General features: G+C 37.5%; 2 protein-coding genes across 3 annotated transcripts; both read left to right on the forward strand.

Annotated features, from left to right (window-relative positions):
* The first annotated feature begins 721 nt into the window (after positions 1-721).
* Positions 722-8,525, forward strand: LOC306857612 (potassium channel subfamily K member 1-like). Its single transcript, XM_079397637.1, has 3 exons — positions 722-1,304; positions 6,120-6,515; positions 6,902-8,525. The coding sequence occupies exons 1-3, from the start codon at positions 950-952 to the stop codon at positions 7,153-7,155; spliced, it is 1,005 nt and encodes a 334-aa protein (XP_079253763.1). The 5' UTR covers positions 722-949; the 3' UTR covers positions 7,156-8,525.
* A 3,117-nt stretch (positions 8,526-11,642) lies between these two features.
* Positions 11,643-19,481, forward strand: LOC306857465 (solute carrier family 35 member F3-like). 2 transcript variants are annotated; one of them, XM_079397421.1, is made up of 8 exons: positions 11,643-12,107; positions 12,177-12,391; positions 14,834-15,188; positions 16,520-16,739; positions 16,871-16,996; positions 17,147-17,339; positions 17,577-17,666; positions 18,598-19,481. In XM_079397421.1, exons 2-8 carry the CDS (start codon positions 12,181-12,183, stop codon positions 18,846-18,848), a joined length of 1,446 nt encoding a protein of 481 aa, XP_079253547.1. In that variant the 5' UTR covers positions 11,643-12,107; positions 12,177-12,180; the 3' UTR covers positions 18,849-19,481. The 2 variants fall into 2 exon arrangements, with proteins under 2 accessions (XP_079253547.1, XP_079253548.1); XM_079397422.1 differs by having other exon boundaries at positions 11,660-12,391.
* The last annotated feature ends 897 nt before the right edge of the window (positions 19,482-20,378 follow it).

Raw genomic sequence — 20,378 nt, forward strand, 5'->3', positions numbered from 1 at the left:
AATTCCTCAGGTTTACCTTACTGGGTGCGCCCTACCGTGATAAATGTAATGAATAGAGCTGACCTGTGTAAGGTGAGACGTGGAGGAACGAGACGTCATGAGCCTGACGCAAAAATATGAACCCTACTACAGCGAAGGCTATCTCATGAATATTAATCAGATAACTCTGACGCCCGTTGTAGCCATCCAATGGCGATGGCTTGTTTTATAAATATTAGGCAGTGCTGACGTTGAGTTGTTACCTTCCACAGGCGCAGTATGGCAAGCCGTTTTGACTTTTATTCCTTCACATGATATGAATTCTTGATATCAACAATTCAATTTTTACTAGTTAAAATGCTAATTCTTGATATCAAGAATTAAATTGTTGATATCAAGAATTAATTTCTTACTAGTTGAAATTCCAATTTCACATCAGAAATACAATTCTTAATAGTAAAAATGTCTATTCTTGATATTAGGAACTAAATTGTTGATATCAGAAATTACCCTCCCAATTGTTGATATCAGAAATGAACATTGTCAATAGTAAAAATTTAATTGTTGATATCAAAAATAGCCATTGTTACTAGTAGAAATATAATTCCTGATATCAAGAATTAGCATTTTAACTAGTAAAAATTGAATTGTTGGTATCAAGAATTCATATCCTGAGAAGGAATAAAAGTCTAAACGGCTTGCCATAGGCGTAGAGCCATAGAGAGAGTTTCTGAACGGCTTTGCACAGGCGATAGGTGGGTTTATGAATATTAATAAAATCCCTTCGCCATAGTACGATTAGTAAACGCTTCTCCTGGTCATCCGTCACATCAGCTCCGCGATACCGGCAGGGAACAAACGGGGAATTATAATCAAAAGACAGCTGTAAGAGAGTCTGCTCCCTTTTATTCGTAAGAAACAAGTGTATTCCTGTAATACAGCTGCCTGTATTAATTCTCCCGCGGAGACAATGCTTCAGTGTCTGTCTGGAGGTTCTTGTGTGCGTGTCATAGAAGGTTACAGGTCTACGTGGTGTTTCTTGGTGCTGGTGTTGGCGTATGTGTTATATCTGATATTTGGTGCTTTAGTGTTTTCCGCGGTGGAGCTGCCGTATGAAGAGCAGCTTCGGCAAGAGCTTCGGACCGTGAAGCAGCAGTTTCTAAATGATAATGAATGTCTGTCCGAAGAAAAACTGGAGGAGTTTCTCACCAGAGCTTTAGAGGCGAGTAATTACGGTGTGTCGGTTCTCAATAATGCTACTACTAACTGGAACTGGGATTTCACATCAGCCCTCTTCTTCGCCAGCACTGTGCTGTCCACGACAGGTGAGAACAGACTTTCTCTTGACAAAGTATTAAATAGCCATAATAGGATTGGTTTTTGTATTCTAGCCTAGTAACATTAGTTAATTTACATGATATAATTTACTGTCTGTAGTCCTATAAGTCACAATAATTTACAATTTACCCAAAAGCGGCCGCAATGGTAGAAAACACCGTGGTGTCATTTGTAAGGTCGACCTGTCCTCTCAGAGATCTCTGATAAAAGCATTAGCTGACGCCTGTGAAGGTTGAAAAGCTTGTACAGTATGATGTGGCCTTTTTAAACAGCCCCACATTTACAATAAGATTTTTATATAGACTAAATATGTTTTAAAACAAGGATGCAACTCAAGAAAAGAAACCTGCCTACTGTGTTTAATGTGTTAGACAAGTCTGTCTCTCTCCCTCCCTTCATAATGAGTCAAAGGTCAACAATGCTTTATGGGCCTTGCAATATATCAAGATCTTGTGTACAGACATATAATGCAGACTATGAATAAAGGCAAATAATATTATTTCTTAACCTACTACAAAGGGGAAAATAAATAAGTTCAATAAAATAGGATACACTGGGATTTTAGACTCACACAAACACAATGTATTTTTAAGGACAGTTAGTAGTAATTGTTTGCTCATTAAACAAGCTTTACACAAATAAATAACCAGCACTTCTGCAAAATAATATGCAATCACATGAAATAAAAATATATAAGTCTTCTAGAGTAGAAGTATTATTCTGCATAGAACAAATTGCTTATAATGGGCTTCATTGTTTCAAATGACCAGCAGTGTCATGCAGTTGGCTGTTACTGTTAATAACTATAACTGTAAATGACTATTTTATTAATAACAGTAAAATTAACATTTTAATCAGTGCTCAGGATGTATTAAACCTAAGCAAAAAAGATGATACCAAATACACTATATAATACCATAGTACAGACAACACATAATTGTAATCGGGACACTTTTGAATCTTTTTGTATTAATGATGATGATCATCTTCATCTTCAAATCCTGTATTTATTAAGACACTCTTAAAAATAAAGCAAAATAAGTGCATGCTCACATATTTACAGCCCTTTAGGAGCCCTAGTGGTTTTGTAATTCATTGCAGTGGGTGATTTGAAGGATGTCTGAAGGATAAGCATGGAGTGTGTGTAGTGTTTCCAAGGATTATGTAACTTAATCGAGCAGGATTTAAATACTACAACAGGTAACACCCTTGACTTTCCTGGTTACTTTTCATTATGTGATTAGGATAGTGTTTAAAACACAATTAACTGGTTCATTTGAGTAAAATGCTAGATGAGGATTGCCAGGTCTGCAAAACAAAACTAGCCCAATGGGCAGTCAAAAATATCCAGAACTAATCCAATGACCGTATCTCAAATATCCAAACATAAAATATGTCACTGCCATGACTAGGCCAAATGCATACAGTTACAATTATGCTTTATACACAATTTCAACCTGAAAATCACAACACAGTAGACTGTAAATTATTTTTTGAAGTTAAGGTAAATAAAACAGATTATTGGAGTATGTTTTACCAATTTCATGTAAAATTCAACGTGTTACTTGCCATTTCTTTATCATTTTTGAATGAAAATTCATTGTTTCGTCACTATTTTTCTACAGTATAGCAATCAAATACAATTACAATGCAATACAGTGTTTTTATTAAGGAGTTCACAGGAACTCTGTAACAGGGTGAACGAGACGTGAGACGTGCGGATCCATTTGCAAGCTTTTATTAATAAACAAAGTAAAATAACAGACAAGGTGAAAACACCAGCAAACGGGTATGGCACGGGCAAGACACAAGAGTAATCCTAGGGCATGCGTGGGTCCTCGATCGGTGAACAATATCCAGATGGCTTGAGAAGAGGGGTAGTCCGATAACCAGAGTAATAATCCAAACGAGGTAAAACACAGAGTCCGAAACAGTGAGACAAGGGTAAATCCACGACACAAGGGCGGGAAACAGAAAACGAGACTATAAACAAAATAAACTAAACTTAGACTTAGAGAACACAGAATGGCTCAGTAAGGCAGCTAACACTTGGGGAGTGCTAAACGCAGAACCAGACTCAGAGCTACACATAAACACAGAATGACCCAGTAAAGCAGCTAACACTTGGGGAGTGCTATACGCAGAACAATACACGGCGATTTGTGAAAAGTCTATGGTTTATAAAGGGTGTGTGATTGTGAGATGGTTCTCAGGTGTGAGCGTGTGATTGAGACAGCTGTGTGTACTTGTGTGCAATGAATGCTGGGAAATGCAGTCCAGGGTATTATATGACAGTCTGTGTGGTGTGAGAGCCAATATGATGGAGAGGCAACCTCTTGTGGCAGTTGGACAAAAGACCACGAACCGGATTCCTGACAGAGGATTCACAGATGGCCTCATTAGCCATGACAGGACAGGATGAGAGTTCAGGGACAGCCCTTTTGGCTGCGACAGGACAGGCAAAGAGTTCACAGACGGCCTCCATAGCCACGACAGGACGAGGATTCGCAGATGGCCTCCATAGCCGTGACAGGATGAGGATTCGCAGGCGGCCTTCATAGCCATGACAGGACGAGGATTCGCAGACAGCCTCCATAGCCGTGACAGGGCAGCACGAGAGTTTAGGGACAGCCCTTCTGGCTGCGACAGGACAGACAAAAAGTTAGTGAATGGATACCACCGACACCTCCGAAGGTTCTGCAGCGGTTGCCGCCACCTCTGGAGGTTCTACAGTGGTAACGGTCTCTTTGACCGCGACATGACAGGCTGAGAGTACATTGCTGGGCGTTTTTACGCCTCTAGGGCCGGGCTTCGGGCCAATATCCACGTCATAGTTCAGACGCGGGCCGGGCATCGGGGCTGTTTTGGGTTTCTCCTTATTTTATATTGTAGACATCTATCGATTAGCGGTGAAAAAAAATGCAGCGCTGGTGGAAACAACATGAGACCGTGCTGCCGCGACTGAGAGCAGCTCGATGGTGTTTAGTGTCCCACCGCAGCAGCAGGTGCGCAAATGACTTCAGCGCAGCTGAATAGTTCTGCGTTCAAATGCATGCAATAGGCTAAAGCTTGCTGAAAAACCCCAGCAAACATAACCATGAATGTGTCTGCGGGAAATAGTAAGGAGATATTTTAATTATTTACTACTAAACTAATGTTTTCTGAGACCGTGTCGCAAGGAAGAAGTTACTGATCCTGACTCACCTTCATTAGACGCGCCTTTAGAGAGAAATGCATTTTTATTGATTATGATTAAGATTATAATAAAAGAGTTTTTGTTTTTCGTTAAGTGATAATTTAAAGCTTTCTATAGATATATTTATCATGTCTGTGAAGCATGTATTCGTTCAGTTTCGGTTCATTTTTGTGAAGCGCTCCTGTTAAAGACGGCAGAAAGCGCATCATGTTTGTTTTCTTTGTTTTATAAAAGAACTACCTTTTGTTGGTATTGTGAGTGCACACAAATACAAGTAGACCCTTTACAGGTCCGAATGATGTGTTACTCATACCTTTATTAAAAAAAAAAAAAAAGACAGCGTAGGCTATTTTAATTTGTTTCCACTGAAAAAAATCCAAGTGTTTGCACCGGTGTCTCCATGTCCTGCAGAGCGCGCTTTAGCTTCCACTCTCCGCTCAAACTTAGATAGAGTGCACATTATTATTATAGCGCAGGTTTAACGTTTAAACATTGTTATATACTTGAACTGTTTTAGTATATCTATATGTTTTATTTTAGGCAAGTCGTGATGATTTGAGAAGGCTAAATTGATCAAACATAGGCTATGATTAGCTCATGCCGCTGGCCGCTTGGTCGTTACTTTAAAAAAAACAAAAACTTATAGGCTATTTAACGAACAAAAATGCTCCAATCGTTTTTCTAAATTAACTTAATAAAAAAACAAAACAAAATATAATATTTTTGCCATTACACACAAAACTGAACTATTTTAATAGCCGAAACAGTAGTATAAACTCTTTTAGGAGAAGGGGGGAAAAAAGACAGGCTTGGGTCGGACTCGGGCCGGTAATTCTGAAAAGCTGTCGGACGTGGGCCGGGCTGGGGCCTGAGCGTCTCGGGCCAGGGCTGGGCTAGGGCATAAATTTGAGGCCCGTGCAGGGCTCTAGGTAGTCCGATATCCTGAGTAATAATCTAAACGAGGTAAAACACAGAGTTCGAAACGGTGAGACAAGGGTAAATCCACGATACAAGGGCGGGAAACAGGAAATGAGACTATAAATAAAATAAACTAAATTTAGACTTAGAGAACACAGAATGGCTCGGTAAGGCAGCTAACACTTGGAGAGTGCTAAACGCAGAACCAGACTCGGAGCCACACATAAACACAGAATGGCCCAGTAAGGCAGCTAATACTTGGGGAGTGCTATACGCAGAACAATACACAGCGATCTGTGAAAAGAAGTCCATGGTTTATAAAGGGTGTGTGATTGTGAGATGGTTCTCAGGTGTGAGCGTGTGATTGAGACAGCTGTGTGTACTTGTGTGCAATGAATGCTGGGAAATGCAGTACAGGGTAATATATGACAGTCTGTGTGGTGTGAGAGCCAATATGATGGAGTGGCAACCTCTTGTGGCAGTTGGACAAAAGACCACGAACCGGATTCGTGACAAACACAATGTCTCACAAGTTTTATTTTTGGTAGAATATAAAATTAGTAAAATATTTTACTACATTTCAGTCAAATACATTATGACCTTTAACCCATGGGAAAAAAAATCAACCTGTGAAATGCAAAGACCTATTCAAAGAGCTTCATGTGTTTTTATTTTTGTTTTTTTCCAGGATATGGCCACACCGTTCCTCTCTCAGATGGTGGTAAGGCCTTCTGCATCATTTACTCAGTGGTGGGAATCCCCTTCACCCTGCTGTTCCTGACTGCGGTGGTCCAGAGGATCATGGAGTTCATTACCCGCAGGCCCGTGGAGTACCTGCACCGTCGCTGGGGCATGTCCAAACCTCTGCTGGCCGCCCTGCACGCCTCCCTGCTGGCCATTATAATCATCTCCTGCTTCTTCCTCATACCTGCCATCATCTTTTCAGTACTGGAAGATGACTGGAATTTCCTGGAGTCCTTCTATTTCTGCTTCATCTCTCTTAGTACTATTGGCCTAGGAGACTATGTACCAGGAGAGGGCTACCATCAGAGGTTCAGAGAGCTCTATAAATTGGGCATTACATGTAAGTGCACAGTTCATTTAATCATTATTGATGTACATATATACATTTTACTTTTACTTTCTTACATTTATACATGCTCTACTGTTTAAAAGTTTGGGATTTGATAAGAACAAAAGAACAGCATTTATATATATACCCCAAACTTTTGAATGGTATGTGATAGAGACAATTAAACATATTAAACAATTAAACAAAGTTAAACAATTTAACTTTGGACTTTAACTTAAGTTTCATTAACTTTGGTTGAACTTTATCTTAAGTTGCTTTGTTAACTTAGCGTTTAATTTTTTTAAACAATTAATTTGCCAACACCCCCTGTAGTATCACCACAGACCCCTTATGGCTCTCTGGCCCTCTTTAACCTTACCTGCCTCTCTCCTCTACAGTATACCTGATATTGGGCTTGATCGCGATGCTGGTGGTTCTGGAAACCTTCTGTGAACTTCAGCAGCTGAAGAAGCTCAGAAAGATGTTCTACCTGAGGAAACTAAAAACAGAGGACCAGCTAAACATTGTGGATCATGATCATCTCTCATTCGCCTCTGTGTCCGACCAGGCAGCCTCATTTAGGGAGGATAAAACTGATGACATAGTCTCCACCTCACCTACTACTACCTCCAATGGACCAATGGACAGATGATGCATCGTAAAATTCTGTGTCTAGAATCCTGGCACGTTAATGTTTCTGAAACATCTCCGCTAAGAGCATAAATGTATTGTAATTTGTTAGTGTACTCTGCTGTCAAGTTAACTGAAACCTTCCATAGATATGAATACTTGAAACACAGGCTGAAGGTAATTTATTGGGGAAAAATAATTGTATGAATTTGTAGTACATAATACATAATATTATAGGACATCGTGGTTCATGCTGCTGCTGAACGGAAAAACATTTTGTGACCAGGGTTTTGTGCTTGAGTGTGTGTGTGTATATATGTAAAAGATAAATCCATCCATGACTTCAAAATATAAATAGTCAACTGGTAAGTGGTCATAGACTAGCATTACATACTTTAAATGCTGTTCTTGTTAGGTGATATAAAGGGATCCATATCCTGTATTATAGTTTTACAGATGTATTAATGGAAATCATGTTTTCAGGTTACAAAGTTTGTAGATATTTCATAAGGCTGGAAAACACTGCATGACTTTTATACAAATTTTTGCCCAGTCTACTGATTTGAGGCAGTCAAAGGTGACAGATTTCACAGAAAATTGTATAGTGTATGATGGGCACAGACTCTATTTTTAGCTTCAGATTAAGATTCCATCCAATCTGAGAATATCAAATGCAAATGTTTGACATTTTGAGCCGATTTTAGAACACATTGTTTTAATTTGTCAGCAATAAGGGATACATTTCCAAGTGAGTTTGTTGTTTTTCTAGAAAGATTGGAAAAACAGTAGTTGTATAGTATATTCCAGCCTTAACTCTATTCAAAGTCTGCAAATGTACAATGCCGGTGTTTAACAATCTGTTCAGATTTTAAAAAAAATAATAATAATGTAGTGTATTCCAGCCTTTAGTCTTTTTTTTTTCAATAGATTTTTAGAATAGACAGGGGCAGGTCCCTGATGACATTCCTAGTGACACATTCTGTAATTCACTCTTGAAGGGAATTTAAAATATGTATATTTTAGTAGAGGCATCAGACAATCAAAAATATGTATATTTAATTTCTTTACGTTTACAGATTTATTCATGTTGGCTTTTCTGCAGTTGCATTAGGCATTGTCCGCCACCAAAAGGTTCTGTTGTGCATTGAGTGCCATTACTGTTGTATTGTAAGCCGAGAACATGAATCACATCAGTGCATCAATACATTCTTATGAGTGACTGGGTATATTGCTGAAGGAAATTAATGTTATTTTGTCATTCATGTGTAGTTTTCATTTTTATATTTTAATTTTATTGCACATGCCTAAAGATACTGAAAGTTGTGCGTTTATTGTATGTCTTGAGTCGCACTTTATCAAAACAGAATAAACGGGATATTTTGGTTATTCTGTAGAAGTTTTAATTGTATTGTGTTCGTTCTTATGGTACAGCCAAAAGCAAGATGTTGTGTTCACAGTCAACAGCAAGACGTACATATGAACTGAACTTGCAGCACATATCAGATGTAATCCAAACACATCTCCTTCACCTCTCAGAGTTGTTTACTTAGATCATTTTGCGTGGCTATATCGGTGTGTTAAAACGCTGAGCAGCTGTACAGTCTGTTAACAGGATGCCTGCTCAGTGCTGTTAAAAGAGATATTTACTCTGCTGTTTGAAAGTGAATTTGATGCCATCCTGTAATAGTGGTGCTGAAATTGAGCCGAGGTTATGTTAACAAGGCCCTGCAGCTGTGCTCACCTTGTTGAACTTGACCAGGACAAATTTCAATAAGTTGAGCACATGAAACTATAAGAGACCTTCTTGAGTTCCCTAGACATGCATCTAAATGTCACATTCATTATCATCACAGCATTAGATGAGAAAGATGTTGAGAAAGCTGAGCTTGTAAATGGTCAATGTATTTTGCTTGCAGGTGATATAGGAGGTTATATTTCAGGGCTTCTCCAAAGGTGAATAATTCCTTCATGGGAAAATACTCTTTTTTGAGTATATTCGGAATGATTTCATGTTAGTATCTGTTGGTTTATGTATGATGAATGAATGAAACATTGAATGAATGAATGATGCCAATTTTATTATTAACATGCCAATTTTATTTCCTTTTCATACCTTTACTATAGAATATTGACATTATATGAGATGTTTCTCATAAAAATAGGCACAACTGAGGCATTTGTTAACAAACAGTTAAAGTGCAGAGCTTAATAATGTGAATATATAATATTATAGACAATTTTTCAAGTGATTCAAATCAGAACACAAATAATTTGGCATTTGATTTGATGAGAAATATATTCTTAGATATTGGTGCAATATCAGTTCATATCGAAATTTCCAACTGTTTCAACAACTGTTTTCTCAAAATGAAAATCTGAGAAGCGCAAGCTCGATAATCTCCATTTGAAGAGACTTGAGACTTCATTCAGTCTCATTGCTATTTAGGAGAAAGAACAAGATATTCAATAAATTTTCTTTCCTATGGGAAATTTGATGTGTTGTACCAGAGTTAAAGCTATTTTGTCTGGCTTTTTTGAGAATTTACTTCAATACTTGAAGTACCAAAGACAGATAAAGCAGATCAGTAAAAGATATAATGTATAATATGACTTCCGTAAAGTAATATAAATTATATACATGTTTAATTAAGTACCATCTATGGTAAAGAGATTAAAAAAGAGGGGTCATCTTGCCCTTACGGGCATGTTACCCTATACTGTTCTCCTTGAAGAGAACAAACTATTGAATACTGCAGTTGTTATTTATAAATGTCTGCTTTTAACTTTGCCTTTGGTGTGTCCTTGGTAAATGTGAATATTCTCCACCAGAGCGCTTCGATAGTTCTCACCCAAGATTTTTCAATTAAACTCTCTCTCCCATGGCCTGTGTTTATCCAAGCCAGTCTGCCTCATTAGATGTCAGGTCCAGCTACATTGTATGCCAAGCTCAATTTTGAGTTAAGCATATGGAGTGCAGACCTCATGGCTTCTCCCCACGGCGTTCTCCAGCGGAAGGTGTCGGGAGGGTATTGATGGCACTGTCAGAAGTTTTTGCTTAGCTAAGCACAGGTCTCCTGTTTGAGGCTTGTGCTGGGGCGGAGACGGCCCTTCCGATCGATAGGTGCCAACCAGTTACAATGAACTCCCATTCGCTCACCACACACACAGACGCACACACATTGGCTCACACCCCCACTGCTAGCCATCTTTCAAAACCTGGCTGTGGACCGTGAAGCTGCCACACTGTAGGGACAAGATCCCTACACATGATGTGCCGGCACAATGCAGAAAGAGGACGAGACTCCAGCACCCTGTGTTCAACTGTGTCCTCCGAAAGACAGGTAGATCTTTTACAGTAGATTAAGTGCTGAAAAGCTAATCTGGGTGACAGTTTAATGGCAAAATTATGCTTTTAAGGCGTTCTATTAAAACAGCTTTGATTACCAAGCATAGATTATTAATGCTCAACTTACTTTCGATTGTTACAGTTCTTTGCACTTCAATATAATTTAGAAACCTGACTTTATATCATCTTTTTTTTTAACAGGCAGCATTTTCACAGGGTAAATTAAAGTTGTTGTTTTTTGTTTTGTTTTTTTAGGAGCAGCAATGAAAATGCCATAAACTATAGTGAAGCAGTAAATGTGGTACTTATTAAAAAGCATACATGTCCATTAAGTATGAAAATTAACATATGGTGCATGTTAAGGTCAGCATCACTATTGGGTTAAAATGTATCATATTTCAGAGTTGAAAGAAGAAATATTGTATTAAACATTTGGCATGCTACTCTGAATGATGACATGAATGATTTTTCAAATTGTGTGGCTTGTTGATGAAATATTGCTGTCATATCACTTTTCTTAGCAATCAGAATTAAGATTTTCACCAGGGTCGCAATAAAATGGAGGTTTATGTAGGGACCAGAATGTCCTAGAAATTTGGTGGTCGGAATAATACACAGCCACCCAGAAAACCCTCAGAAACACACAGTGACATGCTAAAAACTGAATGCAATAGCAACTGCATGGCAACAAGTATGAGCTTGTGTGTATGTGTATTAGGATGGGTCTAAAATGTATTTAAAACTAATTTAAAAAATATTGAAAGACCCAGTGAAAAACAGTCGCATTTGATCAAAAAGGCTTTGCATGCAATTCCCTCTTCATGGGTCGTTCACCAAGAGCCACTTCCTGTGTGTGTGTGTGTGTGTGACTGTGTGTGTGTGTGTGTGTTTAATATACCTATACAATACTCTAATAGCCATGAGTCTTCCATTTTATTACAAAAATATTTCAACCACTGAATGCTCAAAACTTTAAAAAGGAAAAATGTCAGAATTCTGTACTGAATTATGCACATGGACTGTTGCTGACCAAATTAATTTTGTGTAAAAAGTGTGTTTTAAAAAGAGTTTATTGGTGGTCAACGTGGATAACGCCAAATTATAAGATGAACCATCAGTATTAGTGGAATTAAAGCTGAGACGATGTCAGAATCTATGCCTGCGCAGGCGCAGTGCGTGCACAGGTGGTTAGTCGTGTCTTCTTCAGACGGCAGTGCTGCTTCAGCTCAGCACTCTGAACTTTTAACCATGGACAGTCACGATTTCAAAACGCTTGATTCTGTAACTGCTTCTTAAAATGGGCTCATCGGAATGCCGGAAGTAACAGAACGCATCTGTCTCAGAGGGAGTTACTGGGTGCATTTCTTGGCAAATTTTTTTTACAGATGCTTCGAAATGAGCGCGTGAACATCTTTTAGTCTTTTTAAACGCCTTCCTCTAGCTTGCAGTTGGCTGTTTTATAAACAAGTTTACACGGTTTAGGACCGCAGTGCAACGCAACTGCAAGTTTGACTCTAGAAAACGCTCGCGTGCGCGCACTCGCAGTTTTGTACACATTGATTGGCAGCGTTTTGTCGCGTTGCGTTGTGTCGTGCCTCTAGCGCTGTGGACGGAGTGTTTACATGCAGGTTGGTTCTTTTAAGCTATACAGTTCCGCAGTGATCCATTGTGATCCATTGTCTTTTCTTTATCTTCAGGGGAATGAGGAAGCCTTCAAACATGAGTCCGCGCCGCTTGTCAGATATCAGTCCTCAGATCAGACAGCTGAAATCCCTTGTCATTGATGAAGATCTAAGTGAAGAACTGAAGTCATCGAGATCGGTCGAGTACATCAACAACGCATCCATAGAAGAGCGCATCCTGAGGATCACTGGTTACTATGGCTATGAGCCCTGGAACGCATCTCTTAGAGGTACACTTGATTCATGCGTGTTTTATAAGTTAAATTTAATGAATATTATACAAGGGTGCCCATATGGTTCTTAAACCCTAAAGGGATAGTCCAACCAAAAATGGAAATTCTCTCATAATTCACTTACCTCAATTTGTATCAATCTTTGGAACATAAAAATATTGAAGAATGTTTGGTAGCCGGTTCATGAAAATTCCTCATAATATCTTTTGTGTTCCACAGAAGAAAGAAATGTAGACAGGTTTGTAAGGGTGAGTGAATGATGACAGAATTTAAATTTTTAGGTGGACTATCCCTTTAACTTATAAAGTATCCTAAATAGAAATAAAATGGTGTTACATGAATTTCATTATTGGATTATATAAATTTTACATGCATTATGTAAGTCTGTTGTTTGGAGATGCTTTGCATTGCTTGACACTTGAAATAATCTGGTTGACTCCTTCCTAAAAAATGTAAAAGTGGCTTAAATGTTACAGCGAGGATTGTTTCTTCTTGTTTTTCATCAAGCTGCTAATCCTGTCTATAAATTCTTTTGTCTTTGATTATTTTTTTATTTTTTTGTATGAGCTGAACATCTAGGCTTTGCGATGTAAACACATCGATCAAAGACCAGCTTCACACCCCTGCATCAATTTGAGCCCCTCTGCAACCACCCGCACAAATATTTATTTGTCGCCGCACTTTCAAATACTGTTGACACAGGCATAGGCGACAAAATCTATCACCTATTTGATAAACAACAGAGTCAGATCATCTGTTAACAAAGAGCACTTTTTAGTTACTTTCTATATGTAAATACTGTAAACAGGAAAAACAAAAATGCAATATTTATAATCCCTCTTATTAAAAAAAAAAAAAGAAGCATCTTGCATATTCTGCAAATATCCGTTTAGCAAATGCGACCCCTGATGTATCTATTGTTGTATTTGAGCTGAGCACTTGCCTGAGTTACGACGTGCAGCTCTGTCAGTTTTTCCTACTATGCATGAGAAGGTAACTGAGTCCCAGCCCAGTTTTGAGAGTCATGAGGGGCAGATGAGGTCTCTCTCAATTCTCATTTCCATTTCTCCACTGACTGCATCATAGCATAAGATTTGCGTGCAAGTTAAACATGTGAACATGATTGATCGACTTGTTAGTCACATTAGGGTAAAGAAAAAAATCTGATTTTATTTTGAAATCATTGAGGAGAGATTTAAGTCATAACGACATACAGTATAACATAAACTTTACCAATGTAGTATTTTAGGCTACATGAAATTGTAATGGAGTAAAAGGTTTTCTGTGAATGCAGTTGCAACAGATACAAATATTTGGTGTTAACAGATTCTCCAAAATAATGCTTAGTAGTAAAGTAAAAATGTTGAGACTTCCGTTTAGAGCATTTTAATTAAGTAGATCATTCATCATCAATGTTGGAGTTCAAATGATGCAACGGAGCATCTTTAAAACTTAGTGATAGAATAATTCCTCCAGTACCATGGACAGCAATACATTATTCATATATCTTGTGTATTGCTTCCTGCAATCTAATGTTCTTGTATCTTGCTTTATAATGTTGTATAAATATGTCTTACTTAAAAAAACAAAAAACGTAAGGACAAGTCAAAAATTTGGTCTGTGATAAATGACATTATGCCACAAATATGCAAGGATGCACTAAATTGATTAAAACTGACAGTAAATACATTTATAATGTTACAAAATATTTAGATTTATAAATATATGCTGTTCTTCTAAACGTGGGCTTAATTTATATGTATAATGTAATATGTTATAGTAAAAATTATTTAAGGAATTAAAGAAACCTGAAAAAAGTTTCCACAAAATATTAAACAGCACAACATCGATAATATTAAGAAATGTTTTTGAGCACCAAATTGGCATATTACAATAATTTCTGAAAGATCACAGGAGACTGGAGTTATAGCTGCAGAAATGTCAGCTTTGCCATCACAGGGATACATTTTTAAAACATTTTTATATAAATATTTAAAATTGTAATAATATTTCACAATAGTACTGTTTTTACTGTATTTTTATCAAGTAAATGCAACCTTAGAGAACATACATAAGAGACTCCTTTCAAAAACATTAACAAATTCTTACCAACTGCAAACTTTTAAATAATAGTGTTTCTATAATCACCTATTTTACTAAGACAAAAAACAGTGCTCTAAAAATGTGCTTAACGTGTATTGACTCCAGAACATTGTTAGAATTTCAGATGTTTTCAACTTTACAAAGGTGCTAACTGTGAGTTGTCCTACTAAAGTTACAGTTCTGAAATGATATTATTACATATCTCTTATGTACTGCATTTCAGATTTGCAGTCATTTTTGTCATTTATGAAAGTTTATTGCTAAAAAAGAGGGGTTGATGCGCTTAAATACCTGTGGCTATACTTATGACGTTGTATTATGCAATTATATTGTCAGTTTCTGCAGGGGAGGACCAGTCCAACTGTGAGAAGGTGGAAGTGAAGGTAGATGGCCATTCTGCCACAGAAACAGTCCAATCAGATTGTGGGAACAGGCTGCAGAGGCTCCGCTGCTGTTTGCATATGACTGCAGTCCACCTGCGCGGAGCACTGTGGGGTGTTGCTGTGGTGATCTGCATCTGCGTTTCTTGGACAGGCTGCACTCAGTTGGCCAAAATAACCATCAGACGCTTGAATGCCCCGTTCACCCTCACTTGGTTCTCCACCTCCTGGAACTGTGCCATCTTCCCTCTTTACTACCTGGGTCACCTGTGCTGTAGCAAGGACAGACAGACTCCCAGACAGCGCTTCAGGTAAGATGGGTTGTGTTTCCTTTCATGCAAGGAGATCTGACTCTGTGACCTATAAAATTTCACTGCATTTCAAAATGAGAACTCTTTGCAAAAGTGCTGCACTGTGTAATAGTTTTATGCAGACACCTTTTGTTGACTTTGCGTTTTTTTTGGGCTAGGCTGCTTAGATAGAGGACTTGACACTAATCTCATTTTCTTAATGTCTCATGGCATTTTTTGTCTTTTGTGAGTTCAGCACAAAGGATTTCTTAAAGGTTAACTTAGCAGCAGTTTTGGAAGTAATTTAATCAAAGCAGGGTTTCCCTAATTGGATAGCTGGTTTTGTAATGTTCATCTAGTTACTAGTTCTTCTTCATTAAGACATCATAAAATCAAAACCTATTTACTTTATTAATAAGTTCCATGTCTCAATGTGCACATCTTAATGCGCTCATCAGTGTATTTTATTTCTAAGGAAACAAAAATTGTTTGATTTTGTAAACTTTCATAAAAATATAATTACTTTTCCACCTTTGAAACGACTTTTGCTTGATGTTGGTTATTGTTAAACATTATCAAAAGGCTTATTTTGGCTACTGTTGTATATATTTAATATATTTTATTTTATATATCTTGCCAATTTACTGTAGCCATTTATTGATAAAAAAATATTTTAATATATTTGATTTAGAAAATGTAATTTATGCCTGTGATGGCAAAGCTTTTCAGAAGCCATTACTTCAGTCTTCAGTGTCAAATGATCACAGAAATCATTCTAATATTATATTACAGAAACATTTATTATTATTATCAATGTTGAATATTTCTGTGGAAACTATGATATGTTTTTTCAGGACTCTTTGATGAATAGAAAGCTTAAAAGAACAGCTTTATTTAAAAATAAAAATATTTTGTAACTTTATACTGTAAATGTCTTTACTCTCAATTTAGATCAGTTTATTGGGTCCTTGCTGTATAAAATTATTTTTATTTTTTTAAATGAAACATTTTCGTTCAAATGACCCAAAACCTGGTAGTGTAGACACTCGTTGGATTTTTTTTTTTTTTTTTACTTTACAGTCTTAAAAAAACAAAAACAAAATGTATGTATTTTTAAATTGTAAAGAAATACATAGATATGCATCTACAAAATAATTTTAAGCATTAGATTATTTAATTATATAGAAAATGAAGCACTAGACTTCAGATCAAACATCTTTAAGATCAATCTTCCAGCCATTCAGGTGTGTCCAAACTTTTGGCATTCTCTGTTACATAAATGTGTATTGGAAATGCCGGTACGATAAATTATGGTATGATACGTTATTTGCATGTGTGTGGATTCACAACAGAGAGTGTTGTCAGTTCTTGGGAGATGACGGGCTGTCCCTAAGGATGCTGTTCTCTCGCGTGGCTCCTTTTGGAGTGCTGTGGACTCTCACCAGCTACCTGTACCTGCAAGGCCTTCGCAGAATCCCTGCCACTGATGCCTGTGCCCTTTTCTGCTGTAGTCGTGCCTTTGTCTTCCTAATATCCTGGATTGTCCTGCGGGATCGCTTTATGGGAGTGCGGGTGAGTCTATGATACATAAACTGATCTATTAAAACCTTTAATTATGGTTATACTGTTGTGTGCAGTTGCGATTAAGTCTATACTTGATTTTTACTTTTTATCATAATGCACTTTGTTCTATCTAATCACAGATTGTGGCATCCATTTTAGCCATTGGGGGCATTGTTATGATGACATATGCCGATGGTTTCCACAGCTATTCTGTGATAGGCATCTCCCTTGTGGTTGGTTCTGCATCAACAGCAGCTATATACAAAGTAAGATGGGATTACAAAGCACAACAAACACATCTGAGACTGTCATACACCAATGACCTGCTATTTCAGAGATGTTTCAAATGAACATGTAATTATTTTATGCTCTCTTCATCTGTAGAGAAATCTATAAGTGTAAATCTGTTTCTTCAGGTTCTGTTTAAGCTTGTTCTGGGTAGTGCAAAGCTGGGTGAAGCAGCTGTGTATCTTACTGTCCTCGGAGGAGCTAATTTGGTCTTCATTAGTGCTGTACCTCTGATCCTGCTTCTCATGGGGGCCGAGGACTTTGTTTCACCTCGAGATTTGCCATGGCCAAGCATCTGTGGCATGTCCGTTCTTCTGCTGGGTAAGAGATGGACACAAATACACAGACACAAACTTCTCTTATCTACACAGATTGAATGTGTGCCATCCGAATGAGAGTTCAAGCCTCTGATAAAATATCGCAATAATCCACAAGTAATCCACACGACTCCAGTATATTGGTTAACATCTACAGAAGTGAAAAGCTGTGTGTTTGTAATAAACAAATCCATCATTAAGACGTTTAACTTCTGACTCTTTTCTTTGGCTGCTCTTTTAGTGTTCAACTTCCTCTTGAATTTTGGTGTTCTGATAACACTTCCTGCTCTGATTTCTCTGGGCGTTGTCCTCAGTGTGCCTCTCAATGCTGGTGAGTCATAATACAGCCACTTGATGTTTGTGAAGTTTTATGTTGTTAGAAAGTTATATTTCTTCTGTAATCCACAAAAGGTGATGTTAAGCATTATTTTAACTCTGTTGAACATAAGTATTGACCAGGGGTCATCAAACTTCCAAAAAAAAAAAAAAAATGAATGAATTAATGAAATGTGGGTTTGACAATACTTCATCACCATTTACTTTCATTGAATGAAAAATTTCAGCGTCAATATTCTGTTAAACATTTCATTTTGTGTTTCACGGAAGAAAACAAGCCATACAGAATCCAAAAACATGAGGATGAGTAAATGATTTTTGAGTAAATTACTTTTTATATGATTAATTTACTCTTTTACCCCATAATACTGTATAATCTACTGTTCAAAATCTGGGTTCTGTAAAATGAGAGATGTCTCCAAGGCTGCATTTATTTGATCAAAAATACAGTAAAAAAAAGTAATATTGTAAAATATTAGTCCAATTTAAGATAACTGTTTTGTCTTTTAATATATTTTAAAATTAAATGTATTCCTGTGATCTCAAAGCTGAATTTCCAGCAGCTCAAAATCATTCTAATATGCTAATTTGATGCTCATGAAACATTTCTTCTTGAAAACAGTTTATTGGAGACCAATAAACCTATTTTTTATGATTCTTTGATAATTGGATTTTGATAATTAGAATTGATTTGGAATGTAATTATTTTGTATTATTATAAATGTTGCTACTGTCACTTTTGATCAATTTTTAATGCATCCTTGCTGAAAAAAAAGGTATAATTTTTTTAATTGTAGTTAAAAGATTTCATATAGTTTAAATGTTTTACAAATAGATTACATTAGCATCTTGGTGTTTCAATACTAAAATATTCAAACATTTAACTGTAATTCATAAGTGACCATCAAAAATCTTTCATACTCCAGTCATAGATCACTACATGTGTGAGATCCAGCTCAACAGTGTACGCATCATTGCGGTGTCCATCATTTGTTTGGGCTTCCTTTTGCTCTTACTGCCTGAGGATTGGGACCAGTGTCTGCCACAATTACAATCAATGCTGTACAACCGGGAAGAGCCACAAGAGAGTGCCAGAGACAAACACTCAGAAACGCTTCACATCAGGCCGAGAGAGGCCAAGAACTGCAACTCCAAAACTACTCCCAGTGTCCACTGACTCTGCATTTTATTAATTCCAAAAGCTCCCGACAGGCACCAGATTACTCTCTTCCACATTTACGAGGCAACTTAAATGTACTGCACATCAAACTGAATAACAACAACTGATTAGACAGATGAAAGTTGCTAGAGATCTATAAAGGAGGGTGCTAGATCAGAAGATAGTTTTAGGATTCGATTGGTTCACATGTTACACAGTTAGTTAGTTAATGACGAGCAAGTTTGTGTTTCATTTTTAAGTGCCACTGTGTGAGAGTTTGTAAATGTCTTGTGTAGATGTGTATATTTCATTGTCGCTTCATGTGATGAATGAAGTACCTTTGTATATTGCCAGTATCTCCACTGCTGACACATTGTCACACTCTTCAGCATAACATAATACTCCTGATATGAGCTGTAATCTCACACTGGTTCTCTATACTCTGCATATGTATTTGACAGTGTTATGGCCTCATATAATCTGAAAGAAAGGCTACACCCATAGATTCCTCAGAATAATATCTTGCATTATATGTCTATCAGTGGCAATACTTCGTTCATATATTCCTGTGGAATTAAGGCTTAATGTAAACCTTTGTAAGGATTTTTGTTACTTCTTAATAGCAATAATAAAGAACGAATGTATATCCTATGCCTATTGTAGCATTCCCTAAAAGGTACATCTCAAAAAATTTGAATATCATGAAAAAGGTCAATATTTTTTGTCACTCATTTTAGAAAGTGAAACCTATATATTATATAGATTCATTACACGTAGGTCTGGTGCCTTTCATCATCCTCTTGACAATATCCCATAGATCCTCTATGGGGTTCAGGTCAGGCGAGTTTGCTGGCCAATTAAACACAGTAACACCATGGTCATTGAACCAGCTTTTGGTACCTTTGGCAGTGTGGGCAGGTGCCAAGTCCTGCTGGAAAATGAAATCAGCATCTCCATAAAGCTTGTCAGCAGAAGGAAGCATGAAGTGCTTTAAAATTTCCTGGTAGATGGCTGCGTTGACTGTGGACTTCAGAAAACACAGTGGACCAACACCAGCAGATGACATGGCAGCCCAAATCATCACTGACTGTGGAAACTTCACACTGGACTTCAAGCAACATGGATTCTGTGCCTCTCCACTCTTCCTCCAGACTCCAGACCTTGATTTCCAAATGAAATGCAAAATTTACTTTCATCTGAAAAGAGGACTTTGGACCACTGAGCAACAGTCCAGTTCTTTTTCTCCACAGCCCAGGTAAGACACTTCTGACGTTGTCTCTGGTTCAGAAGTGGCTTGGTAGCCCTTTTCCTGAAGACGTCTGTGCGTGGTGACTCTTGATGCACTGACTCCAGCTTCAGTCCACTCCTTGTGAAGCTCTCCCAAGTGTTTGAATCAGCTTTTCTTGACAGTATTCTCAAGCTTGCGGTAATCCCTGTTGCTTGTGCAACTTTTCCTACCCAAATTCTTCCTTCCAGTCAACTGTGCATTTAATATGCTTTGATACAGCACTCTGTAAACAGCCACTCCTTTCAGTAATGACCCTCTGT

Source organism: Barbus barbus (assembly GCF_936440315.1).
Source record: "Barbus barbus genome assembly, chromosome: 38".
NCBI lineage: Eukaryota > Metazoa > Chordata > Actinopteri > Cypriniformes > Cyprinidae > Barbus > Barbus barbus.

What these genes read in the sequence shown, in the direction of transcription:
- LOC306857612 (XM_079397637.1), top strand. Translation starts at nt 950, where the DNA reads ATGCTTCAGTGTCTGTCTGGAGGTTCTTGTGTGCGTGTCATAGAAGGT. An exon ending in CACTGTGCTGTCCACGACAG is followed by an intron (nt 1,305 to 6,119) that starts GTGAGAACAGAC and finishes GTTTTTTTCCAG; the next exon opens with GATATGGCCACACCGTTCCT. An exon ending in CTATAAATTGGGCATTACAT is followed by an intron (nt 6,516 to 6,901) that starts GTAAGTGCACAG and finishes TCTCCTCTACAG; the next exon opens with TATACCTGATATTGGGCTTG.
- LOC306857465 (XM_079397421.1), top strand. Translation starts at nt 12,181, where the DNA reads ATGAGGAAGCCTTCAAACATGAGTCCGCGCCGCTTGTCAGATATCAGT. An exon ending in ACTCCCAGACAGCGCTTCAG is followed by an intron (nt 15,189 to 16,519) that starts GTAAGATGGGTT and finishes GATTCACAACAG; the next exon opens with AGAGTGTTGTCAGTTCTTGG. An exon ending in CAACAGCAGCTATATACAAA is followed by an intron (nt 16,997 to 17,146) that starts GTAAGATGGGAT and finishes CTGTTTCTTCAG; the next exon opens with GTTCTGTTTAAGCTTGTTCT.